General features: G+C 36.7%; 3 protein-coding genes and 1 pseudogene across 4 annotated transcripts; 2 read left to right on the top strand and 2 right to left on the bottom strand.

Annotated features, from left to right (window-relative positions):
• Window positions 1–1,841: 1,841 nt before the first annotated feature.
• Window positions 1,842–3,887, top strand: LOC103829623 (receptor homology region, transmembrane domain- and RING domain-containing protein 1). The gene is made up of 5 exons (XM_009105299.2): window positions 1,842–2,166; window positions 2,258–2,491; window positions 2,573–2,959; window positions 3,295–3,392; window positions 3,512–3,887. The coding sequence occupies exons 1-5, from the start codon at window positions 2,052–2,054 to the stop codon at window positions 3,587–3,589; spliced, it is 912 nt and encodes a 303-aa protein (XP_009103547.1). The 5' UTR covers window positions 1,842–2,051; the 3' UTR covers window positions 3,590–3,887.
• Window positions 3,888–9,618: 5,731 nt separating this feature from the next.
• On the top strand, window positions 9,619–10,574 carry LOC103829622 (thiosulfate sulfurtransferase 18). The gene is made up of 5 exons (XM_033275349.1): window positions 9,619–9,818; window positions 9,893–9,972; window positions 10,051–10,121; window positions 10,189–10,242; window positions 10,351–10,574. The coding sequence occupies exons 1-5, from the start codon at window positions 9,634–9,636 to the stop codon at window positions 10,444–10,446; spliced, it is 486 nt and encodes a 161-aa protein (XP_033131240.1). The 5' UTR covers window positions 9,619–9,633; the 3' UTR covers window positions 10,447–10,574.
• On the bottom strand, window positions 10,463–11,663 carry LOC103829889 (annotated as a pseudogene).
• Window positions 11,664–15,700: 4,037 nt separating this feature from the next.
• Window positions 15,701–19,178, bottom strand: LOC103829620 (calcium-dependent protein kinase 28). Of its 2 annotated transcripts, none has more exons than XM_018653000.2 (11): window positions 18,630–19,178; window positions 18,288–18,418; window positions 18,152–18,193; window positions 17,963–18,074; window positions 17,689–17,767; window positions 17,315–17,611; window positions 17,099–17,214; window positions 16,907–17,014; window positions 16,764–16,826; window positions 16,464–16,637; window positions 15,701–16,384 (listed from the first exon to the last, which is right to left on the bottom strand). In XM_018653000.2, the coding sequence occupies exons 1-11, from the start codon at window positions 18,942–18,944 to the stop codon at window positions 16,364–16,366; spliced, it is 1,458 nt and encodes a 485-aa protein (XP_018508516.1). In that variant the 5' UTR covers window positions 18,945–19,178; the 3' UTR covers window positions 15,701–16,363. The 2 variants fall into 2 exon arrangements, with proteins under 2 accessions (XP_018508516.1, XP_009103544.1); XM_009105296.3 differs by having other exon boundaries at window positions 15,763–16,352; window positions 18,630–19,168.
• Window positions 19,179–25,593: the final 6,415 nt, after the last annotated feature.

Below are 25,593 nucleotides of genomic sequence, written 5' to 3'. Positions count from 1 at the left end.
GGAATTGGATCTCTCAGATTCTTGTTCAAAACTTGCCGTTCTAAACCTCGTTTTCAGAACCACAATCTGCTCGAGTATTGATCTATATCGCGGCCAAGCTGCTACATTTGCAAGAGCTGCGAATGCCTCTTTATTATCAATGGCAAAGCGTACCTCTTGATGCCCCAGATCGATTTGACTTTTCATGGACCAAACAATGCAGCGCAGCTCTGCCGTTAGCCTATTCGGGGCACCTGTGAAAGCATCTCTAGCATGGTGTAGTACTGTACCTTCGGGGTCTCTAGTTATCCACGCTCCGCCATACAGAGACGATGAGTTTCTCCAGTTCGCATTGACATTGCATTTGACAAAGCCAGTCCTTGGAGGGGACCAACGAGGTGCAATAACCAAAGCCGGAGAAAGGGAGGCTAGAGTCGTAGCAGAGCTGTTTACCTCCGTCCAAATTGTAGCTTCCTCAACAGCTTGACGAGTTAGAACCTCCGTAGAAATTTGAGTCCCAGCATAGATGATGGAATTGCGATTTTTCCAAATTGCCCACAGCAACCAAGGTACAGCTCTCCGGTTGGTCTCTGATATTGTTACATCAGACATCATCTCCAAGGCCAGCTTTATGTTTTGACAGAGACTTCGTATGGATGAGGGATCAGGCGGGAAATTAACTGATTGAAGAATCTCGAGCGCCGGCAGACATTGGAAAAGAACATGATTTATGGACTCAGTGTTACTATTGCATAGTTTGCAACCTGTATCCAAAATGATACCTCTCGTTTGTAGTCTGTCTGCAACAGCCAAAGCGCCTGAAACAGCTCTCCACAGGAACGTTCTGATCTTGGGAAGCGTTTTGATTTTCCAGATATTCTTTTTCACTTCAATGATCTCCTGCTCCTTAACAGACCGAGAGTTTCCAACATTTTGAAAGTTGTTTGCTGCCAACCAGTACCCGCTTTTAACCGAGTATGCACCATGATCTGTGAGGGACCAAATCTTCCTATCCTCAACTCTCCCCGGTTGGATCGTGACAATCCTTGCAACTTCATTAACTGGGAAGAGCTCGTTCAAAACATTAATGTCCCATTCACCATTTGGATTGATCAAAGAGCTAACCCTTTGGTTCACATCAATGTTGATCTCCTTGTTAACCGGTTGCCTTGGACATGAATCCATAATCCATTTTTCCGACCAGATCCGCGTAGATGCACCATTACCAATCGATTGTATCAACCCCTTTTTGAGAAGATCTCTGCCATATAGTATACTCCTCCAGGCATAAGATGGCTGATAACCTTTCCCACATTCTAAGAAATCAGACGATGAGTAGTACCTCCCCTTATACACCTGCGCCAAAAGGCTATCTGGATTGTTGAAAAGGCGCCAAGCTTGTTTGGCAAGTAAAGCCTGGTTAAAGAGCTCAATGTCTTTAAAGCCGAGACCACCATTCTCCTTTGACAAGCACATTTTCTCCCATGCGATCCAATGGATTTTCCGTTTGTCATTGCATGCATCCCACCAGTAACTCGACATGGCGCTCATAATTTTCCGGCAATGATGTTTTGTAAGACGGAAACATGACATGGCGTACACTGGCAACGCCATGGCAATAGATTTTAAAAGAACTTCTTTCCCGCCATGAGAGAGCTTCTTAGCAAACCAGCCATTAATTCTTTTGTTAAGTTTCTCACCAATAAAAGCTAGGAGTTTCTGTTTGGAACCACTAAAACACTCTGGAAGGCCCATATATTTACCATCCCCTCCTTCATTCTCAATCCCACACAGCTCAGCTATAACTCTTCTTGTTACCGCATCTATATCAGCCCCAAAGGTGATCGCAGACTTCTGAAAATTGATGACTTGTCCTGAAGAATCAACATTTTGAATGTTTAAAATGTGATTTTCCCGTTGTTTTTATTTAAAAACAAAAAGAACCAGAGCCTCTGAGTTGAGTAGAAGGTTCGGGTGAAGAAAGCAAAGGCGTTTGCGTTTTCGCGACCGGCTGAAACGGAAAAGCAATCGAATCGATCCACCACCAGGCGGGGGCCGAGAGAGTTAGAGAGATGAGAGATGTTATTGTATGTCTACTCGCAGCTCCTTTCCTCCTACAACTATCAACTGCCACCGTCGTACTCAATTCTATCTCCGCCTCTTTTCCTCATCTCCCCGCCAAATTCGGTCGGTCAACCTCTCTCTCTCTCTCGCTAACTACTTATCTGAAAATCCTCAGAATCTGCCTCCTTTGTTTAAATTCAATTGCTCATTGTAGACGGCTCCGTCCCCAGAAACGGAATATGCGGAGCTCTCTTCGTCGCAAATCCCCTCGACGGTTGCTCTCCTCTTCTCCCCTCATCTAACAGTTCTCAACAGAGAACTACTAAGTTCGCTCTTATCATCCGTGGCGGATGCTCTTTCGAGGATAAGCTTCTCCACGCCCAAACCTCCGGTTTTTTTCAAGCCGTGATTGTCTATGACAACTTAGACAACGAAGATCTCCTCATTAGTATTAAACCTCTAATCTTTTTTTTTTAATATCAATTTTGGATATTCCAAAACAATAAACATCTCTTTTTTTTTTGCACAGTGAAGGTGAACACCAAGGAGATTACAGTTTCTGCAGTCTTTGTTTCAAACGTTGCTGGCGAGATCTTAAGCAAGTACGCCAGAGGACGAGAGGGTGAATGCTGCATTTATCCCCCTACCAAGGGGACTGCTTGGACTGTCCTCGCCATCTCTTTCTTCTCTCTCCTACTCATCATTACTTTCCTCTTGCTTGCCTTCTTTGCTCCCAGGCACTGGACTCAGTGGCGCGGTAGGCACAGCAACCGGACCGTGTCACTAGATCCGAAGCTGGTCCGCACGCTCCCCACCTCCACTTTCTCTGATTCTTTTCGTGGAGGGGATACGTGTGCTATATGCCTCGAGGATTATAGATTTGGAGACTCTCTTAGATTACTTCCCTGCCAACATGGTATTATTAACTGCTTTTCTCATTTTGTATTCAAGTGATGGAGATGTAGCTTTATATGAGATTGCAGCAAAACTCGTAATTAGAAGGCCGGTCCTGGGCAAAGCCGAACGAAACATTGGCCTATAGTCCCCAAATTTTATGTAAAAAATTACATAGACACATGCACTCAAATTTGTAAGACATAGACCCCAAATTTGTCAAGAGAAACTTTTTATTTAATTCTTCACTAAATCGCCCCCGAAATCTCAGGGCCGTCCCTGGTTTTAGTGTACACAACATCCCAAGATTTTGGCCTTTTTAGTTTTATCTAAGCTGGGGGTGAACCACTTGTGCAGCTTTTCACTTGAGTTGCATCGACTCCTGGTTGACAAAATGGGGTACATCCTGTCCGGTGTGCAAGCATGATATAAGAACCCAGACTATGTCTTCCGAGGTGAGCCCATGAGAGTTAGTGAAACCTCTCTCTCTCTCTTTCCATATGTATTATCAAATCCCTGGCTTGTTATTTTGTGTGTTTTTGGTGGATTCAATACACTGTTTGTGTTGTTTCAGGCACATAAACGAGATAGTCCAAGAACAGGTACAAGTACGGGTAGATTTACCTCTGCTCAATCCAGTCAAAGCCTTTAAGATTGGGCGTAAGATCAGTGCTCGGTTTCTGTGGACCAGGGCCATGTTTGCATCGATCTGATGTTCCCGGTGATATTGAATGGGGAATCATGTTGGGATAAGTATAGGTAAAGCCTTTAGATTTGCCATATTGGTCGATACTATTTAAACAAAAGAAAAGATCCCGAGTTACTTTGCTTGCCTGATTGTTGTTCTTTACATGTGTGCATTATTTGTATATGTACATAAAGCTGGGAGTCATACTAGCTTTGTTTTTTTTCACATATAAATGATCATTGTGTGTGTTGTTGTTTCGTAATCTTTTATTTGCGAATGACTTGAATGTTTTTTTGAGTTAAGACCGACCTCTGGTGTGTGTTTGTACATATAAGGCAACCAAATCGATAGAAACAATGTGTTTTAGATTGTCCATGTCAGATGAGGTACAAGATACAGATTCTACAGAAGTATGAGTTCGATATTGCGATTTCAGATGGGAAAAAGTCGGTGGAGGTGCCAATGGAGATCGTAGAGAAATCAAATCCGTTGTGGGAAGATTTTGTCATTGTATCGTTCTTAGAAGCTGCTCCACACATTGCGAAGGTTCACGTGATCCTGAACAAGATCTGGGCATTTGGGGATAAAAATCAGAAGTTGGATGTGTATGAGATGGATGATACTATGATGAGAGTTCGTATCACTAATCCTCGGGTGAGAGATAAGGTGATAAGAAGGGGTATGTGGAACATTGCAGGTGTGCCTATGATAGTTTCTAAATGGTCTCCTGTTGAAGATCTATCAAAGGCTAAGATGATTCCTCTTTGGGTTCACTTGACGAACGTTCCTATGAGTATGTACTCTTGGGAAGGTCTGAGCTTCATCACTAGTGCAGCAGGAGTGCCAGATCATCTGCATCCGGAGACTCTGGCTTGCAAAGATTTTGAAGTTGCAAAAGTTTTTGTGAAAGCTGATCTGTCTAAGGAGTTGCCTACGAAGATTAATTACATGATTCAGGGGAAGGAAACAGTTGTTGATTTTACCTACCCATGGCTTCCACCGAAGTGTAAAACATGTGGAAAGTGGGGTCACTATGAAACGTTTTGCAAGGTAGAGATGAGGGAATCAAAAGAAGATAAGGAAGAAGGAGTAGAGAGTGATGGGATGAAGTCTGGAAACGAAGAGGGAAGTGAAGAGATAAGAAGGTTGAACTCTGGGAGGAATATTGAGGAAGTTTCACCAGTAAGGGAAAATGAAGGGATAAGAAGGTTGGATTCTGAGAGGAATGTGGATGAAGTTTCACCAGTAAGAGGAAATGAAGAGAAACAAATTGTGGATGTGGGGAGTGCAAATCAGAGGGAAGAAGGAGAAATAAATGAATGGCAAACAGGGTCGCAGGCAAGAGTAACTACAACTCCACCGCAAAAAACAATTGTTACTCCTTCACGTTTTGCTGTTCTGAGTTTAGAGGAAGATGGGGGAAATGGAAATGAGAATTTGGGGAGTATGGTGGCTGAAGATCCGAGAGAATTTACCTTGAATAAAGTAATAGAGGAAGCTATAAAGAAGGCTGAAGAGAATAAAGGAGGTGCAAGGCAAGTGTTGCCCCGAGCATCAAAGACGAATCATAAAGTGTTACTGACAGAGAATTCAGTCCAAGCCGAAGACAAAAGTCTAGGGGCTTTGAGAAGGGGTTCTCGTAAAAACCATTAACATGGTGGGTTTCTTTTGGAATGTGAGAGGTTTCAATAAAGGAACGAAGCAAGCAGTGGTGAGGAAATGGTGTCGGGGATCAATTAATGAATTTTGGATGTCTGATTGAAACAAGGGTTAAAGAGAAGAAGGCTGGGAGGATTGTAGAAGAGGTGTTTGAAGGGTGGAATCTGATGGCAAATTATGAGTTTAATCGGTTGGGAAGGTTGTGGGTTGTTTGGAGATCGACTGTCCGTCTGACTCCAGTTTTTAAGAGTGCACAAATTATTACGTGTTCTGTACTTTTACCGGGACGGGATGAAGAGTTCTTTTGCTCGTTTATCTATGCGTACAATACAGTGGAGGAAAGAAAGGAGCTTTGGGAAGATTTGAGAAATCACAATGATGCTCCGATGTTTAAGAATAAGAAATGGATGTTGATGGGAGATTTTAATGAGATATTGGAGAGTGAAGAACATTCTGGATTTGAAGCTTCTCCTAGACCATTACCTGGTATGAGGGATTTCCAAGAAGTTTCGAGATACTGCAGATTATCTGACATGGGATATCAGGGTCCTCTCCTTACTTGGTGTAACAAAAGAGAAGATGGATTAATCTGCAAAAAGCTAGACAGAGTGTTAGTGAATGATGTATGGTTACATAATGACCCAGCGTATTGCGTTTTTGAAGCGGGTGGATGTTCGGATCATATGAGATGTAGAATTGAGATGGAGGTGGAGGTGAAGAAAAGGAGAAAACCATTCAAGTTCACAAATGTGATTGGTAAAATGCCGGAGTTCTTGCCATTAATGGAGGATCAATGGAAAAACTATGAAGCTTTATATCAGTCTACCTCAGCAATGTTCCGTCTCACAAAGCGTCTAAAGGCTCTGAAACAACCGTTAAGAGCTCTTAGCAAGGAGAAATTGGGAGAATTATCAAAGAGAACCAGAGAAGCATATCAACTCCTATGTGTTAAGCAGCAGGAAACAATGGAAAATCCTACGAGTGAAGCAATCAGAGAAGAATCAGAGGTGTACATGAAATGGCAGAGACTGGCTGAGATAGAGGAAGAATGTTTGAAGCAAAAATCGAAGGTTCACTGGTTGGACGTGGGGGATGGGAACAATAAATTCTTTCATAGCTTTGCGAAAATAAGGGAAGTTCATAATGCCATTAATGAAATCCAAAGGGGAGATGGGACTCTTGCTAAGACAGAAGACGAGATCAAAGAGGAGGCAGAGGGTTTTTTCGCAGAGTTTATGCAAAGAGTTCCACAAGACTTTGAGGGGGCTACTGTGGACAGTCTTAAAGAGTTGTTGAGGTTTCAGTGTAGTGAGGTTGATTGCACAAAGCTTGAGAGGGAAATCACAAATGAATTGAGATAAAGGAGGTAGTCTTTCGGATGCCCTCAAGTAAATCTCCAGGACCAGATGGGTTCACTTCGGAATTCTTTAAGGAAGCTTGGCCAGTGATTGGAGCAGATGTAGTAAATGCGGTTCAATCTTTCTTCACAAAAGGATTTCTACCAAAAGGACTAAACTCAACCATTTTAGCGCTGATTCCAAAGAAGGAGGAAGCAAGAATGATGAAGGATTACAGACCAATCTCGTTATGCAATGTGCTCTATAAGGTAATCTCAAAAATCATTGCAAATCGTTTGAAGGGTATTATGCCGAAATGTATTACTCTTAATCAGTCTGCATTTGTTAAAGGAAGATTATTGATGGAGAATGTTCTCCTAGCATCAGAGTTAGTGAAAGATTACCATAGAGAAGATATTTCGCTTCGTTGTGCTATGCAGATAGATATAGCAAAAGCATTTGATTCGGTCCAATGGCCTTTTCTATTGAATACATTGCAAGCTATGGGATTTCCGGGGAAGTTTATTCAGTGGATTTCTCTGTGTATCACATCGCCGTCCTTCTTTGTGCAAGTTAATGGCGAGTTGGCTGGCTATTTTCAGAGCAAACGAGGTCTTAGGCAAGGTTGTTCTCTATCTCCATGCCTCTTCGTTATATGTATGAGTGTGTTGTCAAGAATGATTGATGAAGCTGCGGGTAGAGGAGAGATTGGTTATCACCCGAAATGCAAAAACATAGACATTACACATCTATGTTTTGCAGATGATTTAATGGTGTTTACTGATGGCACAAGGAAATCAATAGAAGGGATATTGATGGTCTTTGACAGATTTGACAGAATGAGTGGGTTGCAGATAAGTATGGAGAAATCGATTTTATTCATGGCGGGTGGTACTGATCAGAAGAGAGAGGAAGTTCAGAATCAGTTTCAATTTGCATCAGGGACGCTTCCGGTACGTTATTTGGGGCTCCCTTTATTAACTAAACGCATGACTGTCAATGATTATTTGCCATTGATAGAGAAGATTAGGAAAAGAATAAGCTCATGGACAGGGCGTTTTCTTTCTTATGCGGGAAGATCACAGTTGATACAATCAGTTATAATGAGCCTAACCAATTTTTGGATGGCTGCATTTCGACTCCCTAGTAGTTGTATTAAGGAGATTGAGAGAATCTGCTCTGCGTACCTCTGGTCTGGTCCGGAACTTAATGGTAGGAAGAATAAGATTGCTTGGAAGGATATCTGTAAGACGAAGCAAGAAGGTGGGCTGGGGATTAGGCCGTTAAAGGAAGTGAATTTGGTGTGTTGTATCAAACTGATTTGGAGGATATTATCATCTCATTCTCTTTGGGTAAATTGGGTTCAAAACTATCTTATCAGGAAGGGGTCTATCTGGATGGTGAAGGATAATAATCAGTCTGGGACTTGGATGTGGCGGAAGATATTGAAATGTCGGGACATGGCGAAAATGCTCTATAAGGTGGAGGTAAAGGATGGCAATAAAGCTTCTTTCTGGTTTGAAAAGTGGTCTTCTTTGGGTTGTCTGCAAGATGTTTTAAGTGGAAGAGGTCACATTGATTTGGGAATACTCGCTAATGAAAAGGTTGCGGCTTGTAGGAACCATAGAAGAAGACAACATCGCATCCCACTCTTGAATAGAGTAGAGATGGAGATCGAGCTTTATAAAGCAAATTGGGTTCAAGAAGAAGATGTCTCATTGTGGAAAACAGAAAAGGGCAAATACAAAAGGGTTTTCTCTACAAGAGAAACTTGGAATATAATCCGAGAGAAGCATCTCTTATGTGGCTGGCACAAAGCTGTGTGGTTTAAACATGCAACTCCTCGGTACTCTTTTATTCTTTGGACTGCGATACATGGCAGACTCTCTACTGGTGATCGCCTGCGAAGCTGGAATTTAAATGTGGATGTATCTTGTGGGTTCTGTAGTGAGCCAATAGAGACGAGGAAGCATCTGTTTTTTTGAGTGTTTTTACTCTAGGGAGATTTGGGAAACACTTGTAAGAGGGGTGATGAGGAGTTTGTATACGACGGATTGGGATAATCTCATTGGGCTGCTGTCAACTAATTCCACATGGGAGGATCTCAGTCTGTTTATAGTGAGGCATGTGTTTCAATCTGCAGTACATGCTATTTGGATGGAGAGAAATAGACGAAGACATGGAGAGAAGCCTGCCCCTGCAGTGCTTATTGTCAAGAAGATTGATAAAGAGATGAGAAACAAGTTTACAGTGATAAGAAGGAGGGGTGATAAGAAGTATGAAGGAGGAATGGCACAGTGGTTTAGCACAAGATATAAGTTTTTTATTCATCTTTTCGTTTTATAAAATTTGGGGAGGGATGGAAAGTTTAAAATAGGTTGCACTTGTTGTAATAAGGAATTTTTCTTTTGAATTAAATTTAACATTCAATTCAAAAAAAAAAAAAAAAAAAAATCTTTGATGATGAATCGCTTGTCCCGAAGTTTAGTAATACTGAATCCGAAATCCCATACATGGTGGAATGGAACGTGGCTTTTGATTGTTTTGGTGATATTGTTAAACAAATAAAGAAAGGAAGAAGGAGACGTCATCGTCCCTCATCCCCACCTAACGTCCCAACCAATACAATGACTCCTTCATGGGGTCGATAGTTGCGCAATCCCATCCTTGTTTCCATCGACAAGGTAGTTTCCACTGAATTCAGTGATGATCAACACGAGAAACTTGTGTTTAGGGTCATCAATTTTTTAAAAATTTTGGTTGATCATTAGGAATTTTAGTTTTACACGCTAATTTCTTTCCATTTTTTTTTAAAATTAGTGAGAAGTGAACAAGTTTTCTAGGTGGGCTTTACTTAGCTGTCCAAGGTCTGTAAGATTTATCTTTTTGTTCTTTATTCTAGATTTCATTTCCTTGTCTATAGCAACACATTTGTAATGGCTAGATCATATACCATTTATAATATTTATACTGACCATAATGCGTATGCTAATAAAATAACATTATCTGTTAATGCTCTGCTCTCCGGGTTATTTATTATCATCAGCTCTCTTCCTAACGCTTTCATCTTTTCTTTTCTTCTCTTTTTTTTTTGTTATTGAGAAGATGGTTCCATCAAAGCCAGAAGAAGTTGTTACTGTTGATGTGAGCCAAGCCAAGACTCTCCTCCAGTCCGACCATCAATATCTTGATGTTAGGTACGCTCTATTGTCCCATCATCATGACTATGTGCAAGTAACCAATTCAAGTTGTTAATTTCGTGCGCATGCAGGACCGAGGAAGAGTTCAGGAGAGGCCATTGTGTGGCACCTAAGATCCTCAACGTTCCCTACATGCTCAGCACACCTCAAGGTAATCAAAATCAAGTTTGAGTTATTATCCAGTTTAGATGTATATATAAAGACCCTCGTGATCTGTGTGATACACTAGGGAGAGTGAAGAATCCAAATTTTTTGGATCAAGTATCTTCTCTTCTCAGCCCAACTGATGATATCCTTGTGGTAATAACTCTTTTCTTCCTCATCACACCCACAAGAAATGAAGAAACTGATAATATGATACATGCAGGGTTGTCAGAGTGGAGCCAGATCCTTAAATGCCACAAGTGAGCTTGTTGCTGCAGTAAGCTTATTTGATTTATATACATAAAGCCAATAATGCACTTGGATTATTTATTGTTTAAGAAAGAAGAAAAAAAACAATTCAGAGTATCTTGAATGTAAAAAATAGGGTTACAAGAAAGTGAGAAACATAGGAGGTGGGTACTTGGCTTGGGTGGATCAGAGCTTTCCCATCAACAAGGAGCAGCAGCAATCTGCAAACTAATCATCCTCTTTTATTAAAATAAAAAAAAAGAAGTATAATGCAAACTGTGATGTAATAATGTATCGCCTATTTAGAATGTTAAGTGTGTTGCTGTGTCATCAAATAAAAGCTGTGTTAATTATGAGTAACACATGGATTAATTAATAAATACAGTATTTTTATTAAATTCCCTTGAGAAAAAAAAAGTTTGGCAATGAGAAACACACACTATGTTGCAAGAAGTATAACAAGTTGACTAAGGAAGCGAGGAAGAGTAATATGCTGGTGGTAATGATGAACAAAATAAAATGAAGAATTGCCAATAGCATCAGCTTTATTTAGTAGACTTCCACATTCCACTGCTCACTTCTCTTCAGTTGCTTCTTGAACTCCAACCAATCGATTCCTGCCCCCAGTTTGTTAAGACCATGTGCAGCAGAGATTTGTGTGGTTCCCAAATAATAAAATCAAATGAATGTGCCTTACTTACATCTTTAGCAGCAAGTGAGGCCATGATCTCATCGATACCCTTCTCCACACATGCAAACGAAGGTGTTGTCTTTCTTCAGCAACTCCCACAGCTCTTCTGCATACTCTGCCATTCTTTTCATGTACATTTCCTCTCCCATCTCGTTCGTCTGCTCTCTGCTCACCGCAAAGTCCAGCCTGAAGTTTTCTGGCTTCTTCTCCTTCATCTTCTCAAACTCCTGTATGCACACAGGCCAACCAGCTCTTCTTCCAAGACAAGAATAGTATATCTTAATGAGTAAAGTGACTAGGAGTACCTCCTTGTAGAGAAGTGAGCTGCTTGTGGGTATACCCAAGTAGAGCCACGCCAAACCATTGAACTACATATAAAGAGAGTCAATTGGTGAGTGGGTTACTATAGCTGGTGGGTGGGTGAGAGAGCATGCTCTTGGTTTCACCTTGTAGTCTTCGTGCTCCTCAAAGAACATTTTCCACAAAAATAATCTGAATGGAGCAATTCCAGTTCCTGTTCCAAGCTAAGGAAACGGAAAACAAACAAGTAATCAATAGGAATGTTATTTGAGGTCATTTCTATTATTATGACAATACCATGGTGATGGTGGCATTTGGATCTTTAGGCATAAGCATTTCCTTTCCAACTGGGTCCAGTGATCTTTGCCTCATCACCCGGCTTAAAGTCACCTGTACAGTAAGAAGAGTTTGATCCCCATTAATGGTTCTTGGACTTACAAAAGAAGTTGGAGCAGACTCCCTTAGTGTAAACAGTGCAGTCTTAAACAATTAACTAGATTTTGACCCGCACGTCCGTGCGGGTGTATTTATCTAAAAAAATATGATGCTATTTGATTTTTATGTTACTATTTAGGGTTGGGCAAAAAACTCGAATTCGAAGAATTGAACCGATCCCAATCCGAATAAGTAGTACTAAATCCGAACCGAAATTGATTAAATATCTGAATTATTCAAAATTTTGGTATTTGAAGAATTGAAATCTAATCCGAACCGAAGTATTTTGGGTATCCAAAATAGATTTATATACTTATATATATTAATTATTTTTAGATTTAATATATATAAAAACACCCAGAATATATATGCTACTTTTAAGTTTGCTTAAATGCTTGAAAATATATACAAATAATCAAACGTAAATATCTTAAATAGTTAAAATATACTCAAAACTCCAAAAATACTTAAATAATTATTTATCCTCTATCCAAATATTAAACCAAACCTACTTAAATTGATTATCCAAATCCGAACCAAATCCGAACCAAATCCTCAAAGATCTAAACTGAACACGAAATCTCAAAAAGACCCGAAAACGAACCCGAAAACGAACCCGAATGCCCACCCTTAATCACTATTATATATATCCTATATGTGTCATTATAGGTTACAAAATATGTGTTATCATATAACTAATCGTATTTTATGCGTACCATCAAATAAGTTTTCTTATAATTAATAATATTTTATACTTACAATCATATAAATAATCACATATATTATATTTTAAAATTTAATATGAAATATAAAAACCATAATTTAAGTTGGTGTTTGAAATTGGGTTTTGTATTGTATTTTGTTTATATATATATTAAAAATATTTTTATAATAGTTATTGAAAAATATGTTAGTAAAATCAAATTTTGAATATATGTATATTTTTGAATGAATTTTTGATATAAATCAATTTTAAATTATTATTTTGATTTGAATATATATATCAAGTAACATAGACTCATTACTTTTTAATATAATGTAATGGACTTACAATTTTTTAAGTAGCATAAGCCCATTATCTTTTTTCTTAATTTACTGATATCCATGTTTCCAAACAATACTATTTTTTTAACTACTATCCATATTGCCAAACAATCTCAATGTGTACTTCAACTTTAATAATATAGATAATATAGATACTTTAATAATATAGATATCCTTGATGTTATAGCCTTATAGGACAGAGGAAATTTCAATTTTTTGGTGGTGGACATCACATCGAGAGGCTAGCGGTGGCTTTTGGGTTTATTGTCACAATGCGATCAAATTTATGTATGCAGTTACGGGTAGAGAAATCAGAGAAAGGAATAACCTTAGGTTCCATTGATTTAAAGATGGCAAGTGTTCATGGCCTCATGGGGGTAATTACTGGTGATGCTAATGATTTAAATTCAATATGAAAAATGGTGTTCATAGATACATGGACAAAGACTTTGTTGCAAAATACAAAGGAGAATAACAATTATCTATTTAATTCCTTACGTGTGAATATGCTTTAGTTTGGATTAGTGGTGGCTGACTAATGCAATGGCTTGCTTGAGGTGAAAGACTTGGCAGGCTTGTTCAAACTTCTTGCTTGGTGCGTCTTCCTTCTAAGCTTGTCTGGTTATAGAATCGGTCCCACCATGATGTGCTACACATTTTAGCCTGCAGTAAGAAAAAGTAATAACTGTCCTTTTAATCATGTGTTCAATACAAACGGCTAGCTACATAAACTACTAAGTCTACTATGCTAATGCCACTTATAAATTAATCGAGAACATGGTGTAGTAAACTTACTGGACGCCCGAATTTAGAAAATTCAGCAACTTTACTCTTTTGCTTGACCAGGAGACCTAGAAACAGTCCAAGCTCAAAAGTTACAAATCAAAAACTTGAATGAATTTTTTTATTACTCTCAAAGTTTTAAGATAGATACCTGCAAAAAGAACTACACCATCTGAAGCAACTCTAGCAAATTCAGGCATGGTCTTGTTTAGGTTGTGTGGGAGATAATCCAGAGCATATGAGAGAAAGATTTTGGCATGTACGGCAGAGGGAACTTGATATCAGCTACACATACAAGGCCTTTGCTGATAGGACTCTTGCAGTGAGAATCAACATCCTTGATCGATGTCATAGGGTTTGTCTTCCCAAGCCAATGAATTATTGAGTGAAAATATCCTCTGCCTTCAATTTTTAAACTAAATCGAATATTTGAAAATATATGATAATCAATATATTAGGTATTGTTGAAATATGTGGCGCAGAATATGGAAACAAATTACTAAATGCATAATTAATTGATTGGCGATTTTTAAGGAATATCTTATGAAGTTTATTTTAAAGTTATTTTCAATGGCATAGGATGGTAATTCTTTAGGAAAAGTCAGGGCTATTACTAATTTGTACTCCTGTTTTAATAGTTTAGATAGTCTTTAGCGAAACATTAAATATGGGCCCTTTCATAAACATTTTTTTAATTTGTTCTTTGTTACTCCCTCCGTTTTTTAATATAAGTCGTTTTAGAGAATTTTTTTTGTTTCAAATTATATGTCGTTTTCGGTTTTCTATGTAAAATTTATTAATAATTAATGTTGTATGACCAATGGTAATATATCTTCTATTTTTCTATTGGTTGAATTGTGGTTAGGTAAATAATTAATGATGTTTTTGTTTAGAAAATATAAAAAATTAATGGTTTTCTTAATCTACGTGCATAGCTGTAAAACGACTTATATAAAAAAACGGAGGGAGTTTATTTCTTTAAATTGAACCAATAAAAATTTTCATCGGAAAAATAAAAAAATGGGAAAATGTATAGATTTTTTGGGGTTTTGTTTTATTGTATGTGAGTTAGTATTAGTTAATTATGGGTCATTTATTGTAACTTTATCAAATATTTAGTCATTTAACAATTTAAAATGGGCCCTAATAATCAATAAAATAACACTAAATCTTTTTATGAACAACCTTTCTTGCTATAGTAAGAGCCGGGTCTGAGTGTAAACCAATCTCTTGACACAAAGAGAAACTTGCATTGAAAGATAGAAAATAAGAGAGAAGATCAACTCTGTGGAAATCGTCTTCATTGTTAGATAGAGGAAAAAGAAAAGCTCATGGTTTTGGAGTCACTGAAGTCACTGCTGGCAATAAAGTATAACCTCAGCTTGTGGAGCTACCCGTTCTTTGTCAATTTCATCTGGAATCACTCCTATCGACTGTCGTTCTCTTTACGAAACCTCACCTAACTCCATTCATATTGTTAATCAATCCGAAACATGCAATGTGAAATATAATGGGTGTTGAATGAATAGTTTGTGTTGTGGATCTCTATGTAAATAGCCGGTATATATACAACAATGAAATCCTAATCAGCTAAGGACTTTGAGTAGTTACATCGTTATCTTAAGAGTAATAGGAATTATCCTATGTAATCTAGTAGTTAACTCATTATACTCTTCAAATTGGAAGTGTGAGATTTCGAACACCCAAATTGGATAATAGATCTTCAAAAAGTGGATGAGGAAGAGCTTTACTGAAGTGTCTGCTAGCTAATTCTTGGAAGTTACATGTTCAATAGAAATGAGACAATATCAAGTGGGTATTTAAAAGATAAAATTCAGATTCGTTCTGCGCCACTTCTATGCTAAGAAAGTATTTTAATTTTTCAAGGTCTTTCATACGAAAGTAACGTTATAGACAGTCTTTAAACTCTTGTATTAGCGTCGTTGCAAACTATAACAAAGTCATTGACATATACTAAAATATGAAGACAAATAGACCCAAGAATTTTGGAGAATAAAGAGTGATCCACATAGTCATGCGAAAACCCAAATTGTTTGAGGGCCGATGTAAGCTTGGCATACCAACATTTTGGTGCTTGTCGTAGGCATACAATGACTTGCAGAAACTCGGTGCGTTGTGAACATCCATTTGATTAACCAACCAACTCTTAGTTGCAGCTAGCTTGGTGTATTTTACCAATATAATTTCGTTGTTGAATAAATATTCCTTAAAAAGTTTGTAATATGTTTTTTTGTCACTGCGTTTGTAATATTATATTAATCATCAAAAATAGAGAGAGCAACTCCGATCCTGGCTGGAGGATCATGGAAAATAATAGAAATGGTCTGTATTGTGTGTTCGTTTGGTCACACCCACAATAATATTACAAGAGAATCAAGTTACAGCTGGAATCTTTCTTTCTTTCTTTGGTTGACAAAAAAAAAAATTCTTTCTTTTTGTACCCCACCCATTAAAATTGGATCTGGTCCACTCAGTGTATGCCACGTGGCCTTCCATAACTTCCTCCACCTGGTGATGACCCAAAAGAATGCTCCTGATGTTTTTCAAGGAATCACCCAAGAGGCCAATACAACCTCTCCCAAACCCCCCAGTTATTGTACAACCAGCATTACATATAAAGACAATATTACATCCCAACAACAAATTACACTGCCCTGTCTCCATTCTCCTCTTCTTCTTCTTCTACTCAAAAATACCATTTAAAACTACCGAGGATTCCTGTGGCCTGCAGGGCTAATAACTCTCTGCGAACTTATGCTCGCTGTTCTTAGAAGTCTCCTGAACTCATGCAGGCTTATCTTCCCGTCTCTGTCTATGTCTGCTTCATCCAGAAGTGGATCTATTGAGCCTCTTAATCCCGTATGCTGATTAAAATTCACCAAAACAAATATACACTCTTCATTTTTCTTTTTTTCTTTTTTCTTGTTCCATCATCTACTCCACAAAAGACAACACAAGAGGAGGTTAAAGCTTACCATTCGAAGCTCCTCGGGCGTGATGTACCCATCTTTGTCAATGTCGAATTTCTCAAAAGCTGCTCTTGATCTTAACTGCCATTTCTCTGAATCATGTTCTTCCAGCTGATGAACATGTAGAGCTGCTGCTACAAACTCCGTGAAGTCCACTAATCCATCAGTGTTGCTATCAATCTGTGTCCACCAAAGATTTTCAGATTATATGTAAACTGCATTTCTCTTTGATAATGATATTACCCCCACCCACAAGATGTAGTTGCAATGGAAAAGGAAGAAAAAAATAAGAAAAACTGTAAGTACCGCTTGAAGGATCTCAGCAACTCGTGAATCCTTAAGTTTCCAAGGAAGGTCTTTGGCAAGTGCCTGTAGAGAAAGACTCTGAATCATGCATAGACATAACTAGTTGTGTTTCTTAAAGCAATTTTGTCATAAAGTTCACTTACCTGTCTCATCTCCTCAAGACTAATGACACCGTTTTTATCCACATCAATTGCATCAAACTGATCTCTGAGGTCAGAAATCTCTGCCTCGTCGAGTGTACTAGCAAGCGCCTGCCAGAAAGGGGTCAGAGAGCATAAGAGACAAGCCTAATCTCTATAGTTTTTTTTTCTTACAACTTTCTCGTTCGGGCTTACCCGTAAAGCAAACTGCTTAAGACGGCTGTATCTAACAAACTGACGTAAGTTGTTGAGAACAGAAATGTCGACAGGGATATCAGTGGCGTTCCCTCCTTCTCTAACCCACGCATGTGCTGCAAAAGGCAAGAGAGACAGAAGAGGATTAGGCTAATGATTAAAATTACCTAACAATTAGTAAAAAAAAAAAAAAAAAGCAAGGACCACAACACTTACAAAGGGCTTGAGCAGCAGTTAGACGTGCTCGAGGGTCTTTGACAAGTAACTTTTTAACAAAATCTTTAGCGCTGTCACTTATAGTTGCCCATGGTTTGCGGCGGAAGTCAGGTTTGTTCCTTAAGACCTCTTTAAAAATACCGTCCTCAGTCCTATCCCAGAAAGGGCGCCTTCCACAGAGTAAAATATAGGTGATCACACCAATGCTCCAGACATCTGATTCAGGGCCTGATCTGCGCTTAAGTACTTCTGGAGCTACATAATAGGCGCTTCCCACAATGTCATGGAACCTTTTCCCTGAAATTTGTTTTTTTTTAATTGTTAATCTACACAAAATCAAGCCACTTAGTTAAGTGTGGTGGACTTGTACTAACCTGGTTTGATAAAATCGGATAAACCAAAATCTGTAGCCTTTAGAGGCGAATCGAGTTGAGTTGATTTAAACAAAAAATTCTGAAAGAGGGAAAAGAGAAAGGTTAAAATTAGTGGAACGAAGATGAAAAAAGCTAGAGAGTCAGCCTATCCTTGTTATTGCTACTTCTATTTAGTGTTCTTCTTGTCTGTTGTAATTTATGTCTCACATAATCAGTTACATTGATTTGATATCAATAAAGTTAAAGACGTTAAAAATAATAATAATAATAAGACCTCAGGTTTCATATCTCTATGAACAAGACCGTGGAGATGACATTCTCCAGCGACTTTGAGCATCTGTCTAACCACAACGGCTGCATCTTTCTCGGAGTAACGACTATCTTTCCTGAAAGCAAGAGAAGGTGTCAGTCAATTCAATAGGGGAGAAGAAGAGATTATTTTCTCAGAGAGATGGTAACTAACTTTGATAAAATCCGATCCAGCAACTCGCCTCCCTCGCACAACCTAAAAGAGAGTGAGATTCAAAATTGTGATGATGGATAGAAACAAATAAAATAAAATAAAGAAAACAAAGGGAAGGGGTAGACGAGACTCTCACTCCATAACAATGTAGACGTAGTCATCATCGTCAAAAGCATTGTAAAACTGTACAACGTTCTCGTGGCCTGAAAGAGCTTTAAGTATCTCAACCTCCCGCTTCACGTCCTCAACCGCTATGGGAAGAACCATCTGTGTGAGTGAGCAACAAGAAAGGAATCGTTACAAAAGGAGAATCAATCTGACATTGAGCAGTGATTTTCGAAAATACAAAAAAAAAATAGATCCCCAAACTTTTCTGAGGTGAATCAAAGATAGAATCTACTGAATAGTATATAATGGTGGAAATAAAATCAAAACGATTTAAATATGATTGAGTTGAATCCCTAATGATAATAATTACCTTACTCTTATTGAGTCTCTTAACGGCGACACGATCGCCATTGGACTTGTCGATGGCAACGTAAGTATACCCGAATTGACCATGACCTAGCAACTTGCCTATGGTATACTGTTCGTGGAAGTCTTTGGCGTATCCAAAATCGGTGCGCTTGCCGCAAGGGACGGACCCGGTGGCTCTCCGCTTCGTGTTGGTGGTGGTGGTAGATGGCTTATTCTCTGTAGGTTTCTTGCATCCTTTATGAGCCTTGTTGTTGTTGTTGGTCTGTCTGCTACTGCTGGCACCGGTGACTCTAATGGCGGAGAAACACACACCCATTGGCTTATTATGCTAAGATCGGAGAGAGCGATTCCAAAGAGAGCATGGATTTGGAGTTGAGGGAGAGAGAGTGGGATGGTGGATGAAGATTTAATAAACAAACAAAAAAAATAAGAAGAAGAGAGGAAGGAGAAGAGGGTTGAGTTGGTCAAAGCCAAAGAGCGAGTGAATCATGAAACGAAATCTCCCCTCCACTTTCCTCCCCCCTTGGTCCCTCCCTCCTCTTTGCCTTTTCTTTCCTTCTACTTTTAACTTTTACTACAACAGTAAGTAAAATACACTCTCCCCCATTTATTTATTTACAGGACAGTAAACAAAAGGTTTGATTGATAGAGCAAAAAGGGGTGGGTTGATTTTGTTTACGATAGTGTGCAAGCCTAGAGGCTAGAGTGATTAGAAGAGAAAGACTTCAAACTAATAATTTTTTTTTTTGGATCAAAACTTCAAACTAATAATTTAGGAAAGAAAAACAGCACCAAAGTATGCACCTCCAAATCTCCAATGTGGGGGTGAAAAGGAGTTTTTAAAGATAAATATAAAAATAAATGAAAAATCACAAATTTTTTTAATAACTAATCTTTTAGAACCGGTTTGTTACTTAAAAAACAGTTGTTCTTTAGAAAATATTTCAAAAATACTAAAATAGTTAAATATTAATATTCTTTTTTAGAAACTCCACAAGTATTAGCCGTTAATGTTGCTCTTATTATTAGAGATTATTATTGTCACATATTTTGCACACATTTATTAGATTCTAACCAACTCTATATAGTCAGCCCAGCCTGTACTCCACATCCCAGTCGCTTTCTCCAAAATCCCAACTCTCTGATTAAAAGTTAAAACCAAGATTTTTACAACTATATATATATATAAGCTATTATGTCTCATAAGTAAACAACCTTTAATTTTATGCTGATTACTTTTCGTCTGACAAGTTGACTTGGTCTTTTCAAACAGAGTTTTCCATTCAAACAAGTCTAAACCACATTTTTTCTATTTTGGTTGAATTCTACTAATCTTATGATATATTATTTCTTATCTAATGCGTATATGTTTTGTAATTTCATTAGCTCTAATGAATTCTTCTTTATCAGAGACATATACAGTTGTGTTTTGGGAGCGAGAGGAACTTGACAACAAATGATCATATTTTTCTCAAAACGGGTGACGGTGATACACTTTCACGTGACACGCCAACGCACAACCGTATCCCAATAACTCTTGGATTGGTGGTGGTGTCAATTAAATACTTGTTAATTAAGTACTAGTAGTAGTATATATAGTACTCCATTGGAAGAAACTGCGGAGTACTGAGCAACTAATTACTCTTTTTGTTTCAATTTATTTGGTGTTTAAAAAAAACATTTTGCAACATAAATGATTTTTTTATTATTTTAGATAAAATTTAATGTCACTTGTAATTTATGATCAGTTATAAAATGCTACATTTTTAATTGGTCGAACTAGTTTTTATTTAATGTTATTTTAGTAACAAAAATAAATACATACAAATTTGTATTTTCTAATTTTATGCAAAAACTTTAAACATTAGAGCATTCCAACAAGCATCCTCATTTTTTATGGAGTCCACCTTTAAAATAAAGAGAAGAGAGAGTGGTTTTCCAACTATCACTTTCAAATTTACTTTTAGAAAAATTAAAAATTTACAGTCTAGTCCTTAAAATTATTAATTATTAACTATAATCACTAAACTTTCAAAATTTAATAAAACATACTATTTGAAACATATTAAAATAAAATATTTTTGAAAAATATAATAATATATAGTCAGATATAAGTATAAATAGTACACAAATGTTAATAAAATAATTTAATTCAAAATATTTTTAAGAATATATAACGATAAATACTAAAATATGATATATAAAAAAATATTTATGTTATTTTCAAAAATATATAATTATATGGACTAAAATAAAAAAGTAAATAGTATTTTAAAGAAATGAGAGGATGAGAGGCTATTGTAATGTTATACGCCTGTACCCTTCAAAAAATGATGGGATAAGGGGCCGTTGGAAGATGTTTTTATCTAAAATGAAAGGAAAAGAGTAAATAAATAACCATATAGTGGAACATTGATGTACAGTATTAATGGTGATGGGATGCACTTAGTACGAATCTGAACTGCTTTTGCTTTTCTGCTTTCTATACAATTGTCCAGATAGAAAACGTGTCCCATGTTAGCCTAAACAAATGTATTACACCTACCATAGAGATAGAGTATATATAGTCTATATATATATATATATATTGGGTCTTTTGTAAGAAATTTAATCACTAATCAGCCAAGCTTGCTTCCAAGCCGTTCCAGATCTAAGGTATATCATTGATGGTGAGCTAGTATTGTAAATGGATGACATTAACAAAAACTAATCGATAGGCGATTATTAAGTGTTGTGACCTATTTTAAATGACAAAATCTATACTATTAAAAGGGAAGCAATCTTTAAAAATCTACTTATAAAAGGTTGTTGGACCTATTTATAACAATTTATTATATTTTTAGTCCTACAATTAATTACTTTAACTATATGCAATTAATAATTAACTATGCATATTTATCTTTTTATGTTACCATAAAAAATTAAAACCCCTAACATGGTGGGATCACAATCATTGTGATGAAGAAGTCAAAAAATTAAAACCCCTATACGAGAATACTATATTAAATCGATCATATTTATCCCATCAACTACGATTACCAAATCTAATGACACTTAAATATACTAACAACTACAACAATCTAAGTTAAATAAGAATATCTATACTATTAAGACATAAACATTCATATTTTTTTTCTCTTTTAATGAAAATGACTATTTTCCAAAATTTTCTTAAATTTACAAACAAAATTTAATTCTCATTGATTAAAATTTTGTATTTTGGTTTTTGGGATAAAGACTGCATACCTATTAATTTAATTCTTTGGATTCATGATACATTAAAAATTCTCATTCTATCAATCTTAATTTTAATTTTATTATTAGGTGTGAACCAATTGTATGCTTCTAAAAAATAATATATGTACATTTAAATTGTAATAATGTTGATCATTACAAAACCTATAAATTAAAATGCATAATATAAATACAATGAATATATTTATATGACAAAAATAGTTTATTTAGTTTTATGTACTATTATAAGGTATTGATGAAATAATAAATAAGTATTAAAAACAATTATGGTTTTCCTGGGTCAATCAGTGTCGGGCCACAGGTTAATGACAGATTTTTTGGTTTTATTGGATTTTTAATTAATAAGTTTTCACTAAATACGAAGTTTGTGGAAACAGATGAGTTTGTAAAAAAAAATTGAAAGAATGTTATATGACAAACATAAGCCGGTATGGATTATATACGGTCACCATGTTTACCGGTTCGATCACAAGTTTGGATCGGATATAAAAAAATTGTTTATATCTTAATTCGTTTATAGATCACATATGTACTCCACTAAAAAGAGTTCAATAATTTAGAAAATATAATGCTTTCTTCTCACCAATTAAATGTACATGCACTATTAGTCATCATCATTAATATTTGTAAATATACAATTGTACTTTAAATATTTAGGTACCCATTTAGTTTTTGGTTCAGTTTTAATTTTAGATTCTAGAAAAATATGATATTCTCGGTTATTTATGAAATTCAGTTCAAATTTTTTTTTCTTCAGTTTGGTACAATTCGATTCGAGATTCCAAATAAATGTACTTAAACTTATACTCTTATATAGAAAATCATCAAAAATATATACTTAATTTTGAAACAAAACCCGCGCTTTCCAAATGCGGGTTAAAATCTAGTTAAGTTATTTAAACGAAAATAATCGTTCAAAAAAATTCATTTCAGTTATGTCCGATTTAAGGCACGTATGGGAATGGGATGTTCTGTACCGACTTTTAGAACACTAACTAAAACCATATGAGTTGTTCAAAAAAAAAACCATATGAAAGAGCTATTATTTTCTAATTTTACGCAGGATTTCCGCGAAGTTGAACCGGTCTTGTCGTTTTTCTTTTCTTTGTCAGAACGTAATCATAGAAGTTCCTATTTTCAGATCTATATATGTACACACCAACCTCGACAAGAAAAAAAAGAGAGAAGAGTAACTATATATGTCTCTCACTAACAATCTATTATCACCAAGTAAGTTGCATTATTCTTTATTGCTCGGTGGGCGGTGGCTGCATGCATTTCTTCATTTGTTTCTCAGGATTTTTCACTATACATGCAACTTGCAAGGACAGTAAATGGACGTCTTTGGTATGATAAAAAATGTATCACACTTGAATAATGAAACTAGACAGGAGTTAGTAGCAAAATAAAATTTAGACATGAGTTGGCCAACAACGTTGCCAATGCCGTTACCATCCGTGACGCCTCAGTGAAGGGATGAGCTTGATCCTCTTTCCAGAGGTGAGGATGCAGTATTCGGTGGGCGAGGTTACCGGGCACATGGGTCTCTCGTTGTGAGGGTTTTTGGAAGCCAGAGTCGTTTTTGCTAGAGGACGGCGAAGAGACTTTACGCATATCTCGAGCCACCTGAACTGGTGGAGCCACCAAAAACTTGTGGAGCCACCGGTGGGACCTATGGGACAGGTGGCGAAGGATACGAGGCTGGATTCTGGAACTTGCGCCTTGGGAGCTGGCCCTGGAGTTAGGCACCACCAGGGGCGTTCCTGCAATACTTGGGGCCATAATCAAAACAAAAACGGGGACCCTGTCTATACTTAACATTATAGAAATATAATTACACATTCTCATTCAAATGATTTTAGTTGTTCAAAAGGAGAGTAGAAGAAGAATCGTGAGAGAGAGAAGGAAGAAGAAACATTGCTGTAGATTTTTTTGATTAATTGTGGATCCCAGTTTATTTATAACTAGTATTGACCCCATGCTTCGCATGGAATTATTTTTTCTTACAAATATTTTGAAAATTTTTAAGTTGGATATAATAGAAATGGGTAACTATAATTATAAATGGATAGTTTCACATTATTTTGCAGAACACACAAAAAGATAAACATAACCATTATATATATCTAGAAAGACTTCAAAAAGTTATCTTAGATAACTATAACATCACCTGACAAATTCCATTATCTCACTAAACATTATTTATGGTAGTCAAGAGGATGTAGTAGATTGAAAAATAACTTTCTTATTGTTGTTTATTGAAATATCAAATATTTGAAAGAATATTGTGTACTGAAAAAACAGCAGTAGTTGACAAAAAAAAAACAAAAAAGAAAAAACTGCAGTAATATAAATATGTAGCTGCTAATATATACCTCTGGTAATTTTGTCTCCCATCATCCCATGGCAGCATTGATTATGCTATCTTCGATGCTTCATGCTAATCTTTGCTCCTACAAATGTGAAACGTATATAAATCAATTGTATTTTTGAATATTTGAAAGACTAAAACTATAGAAAAAGTACCAAATTGCTCACCATCGAATGTTGAGGATGTTTTCAATCTACCTATTGGTGTAAAACCTATTGCACAGTAGGAAAACAGTTTAACAATATGATCCTTTCCTACTGAAATAATAGAAACTCGTTTACCTTTTATCAAAATATATTCTTCTTCATTTGTTTCTTTTTTTCCTCTATAGATTGATATTGTGCTTTGGGAGTCTAGTTGTGGTGACAAAAAGAAGAAGATTTATAGTTGCAGTAAAACATGGAACGGATTTCTCATAATTTGCCATCATTATAATAACAATGAATCACTTACTTCTTCCTTTTAAAACGTGATGCTCCTGGTTTTGATAATGTAATCACAAACTAAAAACTTTTTGGTAATAGATAAAACGTGGAGAAGAAAGCCAGTACACTTACAGATTATATATTGGAGGAGATGAAGAAAACAGTTTGATAAAAAAGTAACTAACGTGGTATTAAAATTCTGAGAAAAATAAGGAATGTTTTTAGGTAGTTGAGGATTGCATAAAAATAGGAGATAGCGAAAATTTGTTTTTATTTTAATTTTTTTTTGTAAAAATTTGCCAAATGTCATAACCTGATTCGTCAGGCGACTTGCGCTTTAGTATATAAGAGATATCTACTATAGGTTTTTTCTGTTTTCTTTTCTCCAGAACTCTTTTTATTATTTATCAGAAAATTATATAATTACATAAATATTTTTTATTAAAATTGGGGCCTGTAGAAGTTGGAGGCCCAAAACCTATGTTTCAGTTTGCTTGGTTCAGGGACGCCCCTGGGCACCACAGCCAGGAGCAACTCCATAAGGAAAGTGGTGGTGGCCGGCTTGGGCGGAATGCTTCACCGCTATGGATCTGGATCCAGCTCTATCTTGGTACGTTAACAAATTACTATAATCATACATATGCAGGTGTATGTTTTGACAATTCCGATATGATGATATATAGTATATAGGAGGATGCTGGGAAAGGTGAGAGGTGGAAGAATAAGGGAATAACCTATAAGATTAAGGAGAAGTTGCATGGTCATCATGATCAGTCTGGTCAATCTCAGTGGATGTGAACTATCACCGTTTATGATGCTGGAGGCCACGGTGATGAGCGCCACGAGAAAAAGGGCATGATAGACAAGATCAAGGATAAGCTTCTGGTGGTCGTCATCGTTAATAACAAAACATA

The sequence above is a fragment of the Brassica rapa genome, chromosome A07 (assembly GCF_000309985.2).
Source record: "Brassica rapa cultivar Chiifu-401-42 chromosome A07, CAAS_Brap_v3.01, whole genome shotgun sequence".
In the NCBI taxonomy this organism is placed as follows: domain Eukaryota; kingdom Viridiplantae; phylum Streptophyta; class Magnoliopsida; order Brassicales; family Brassicaceae; genus Brassica; species Brassica rapa.
Note: the sequence above shows the minus strand (reverse complement) of the source record. Positions and strands in the feature narration are given on the sequence as shown.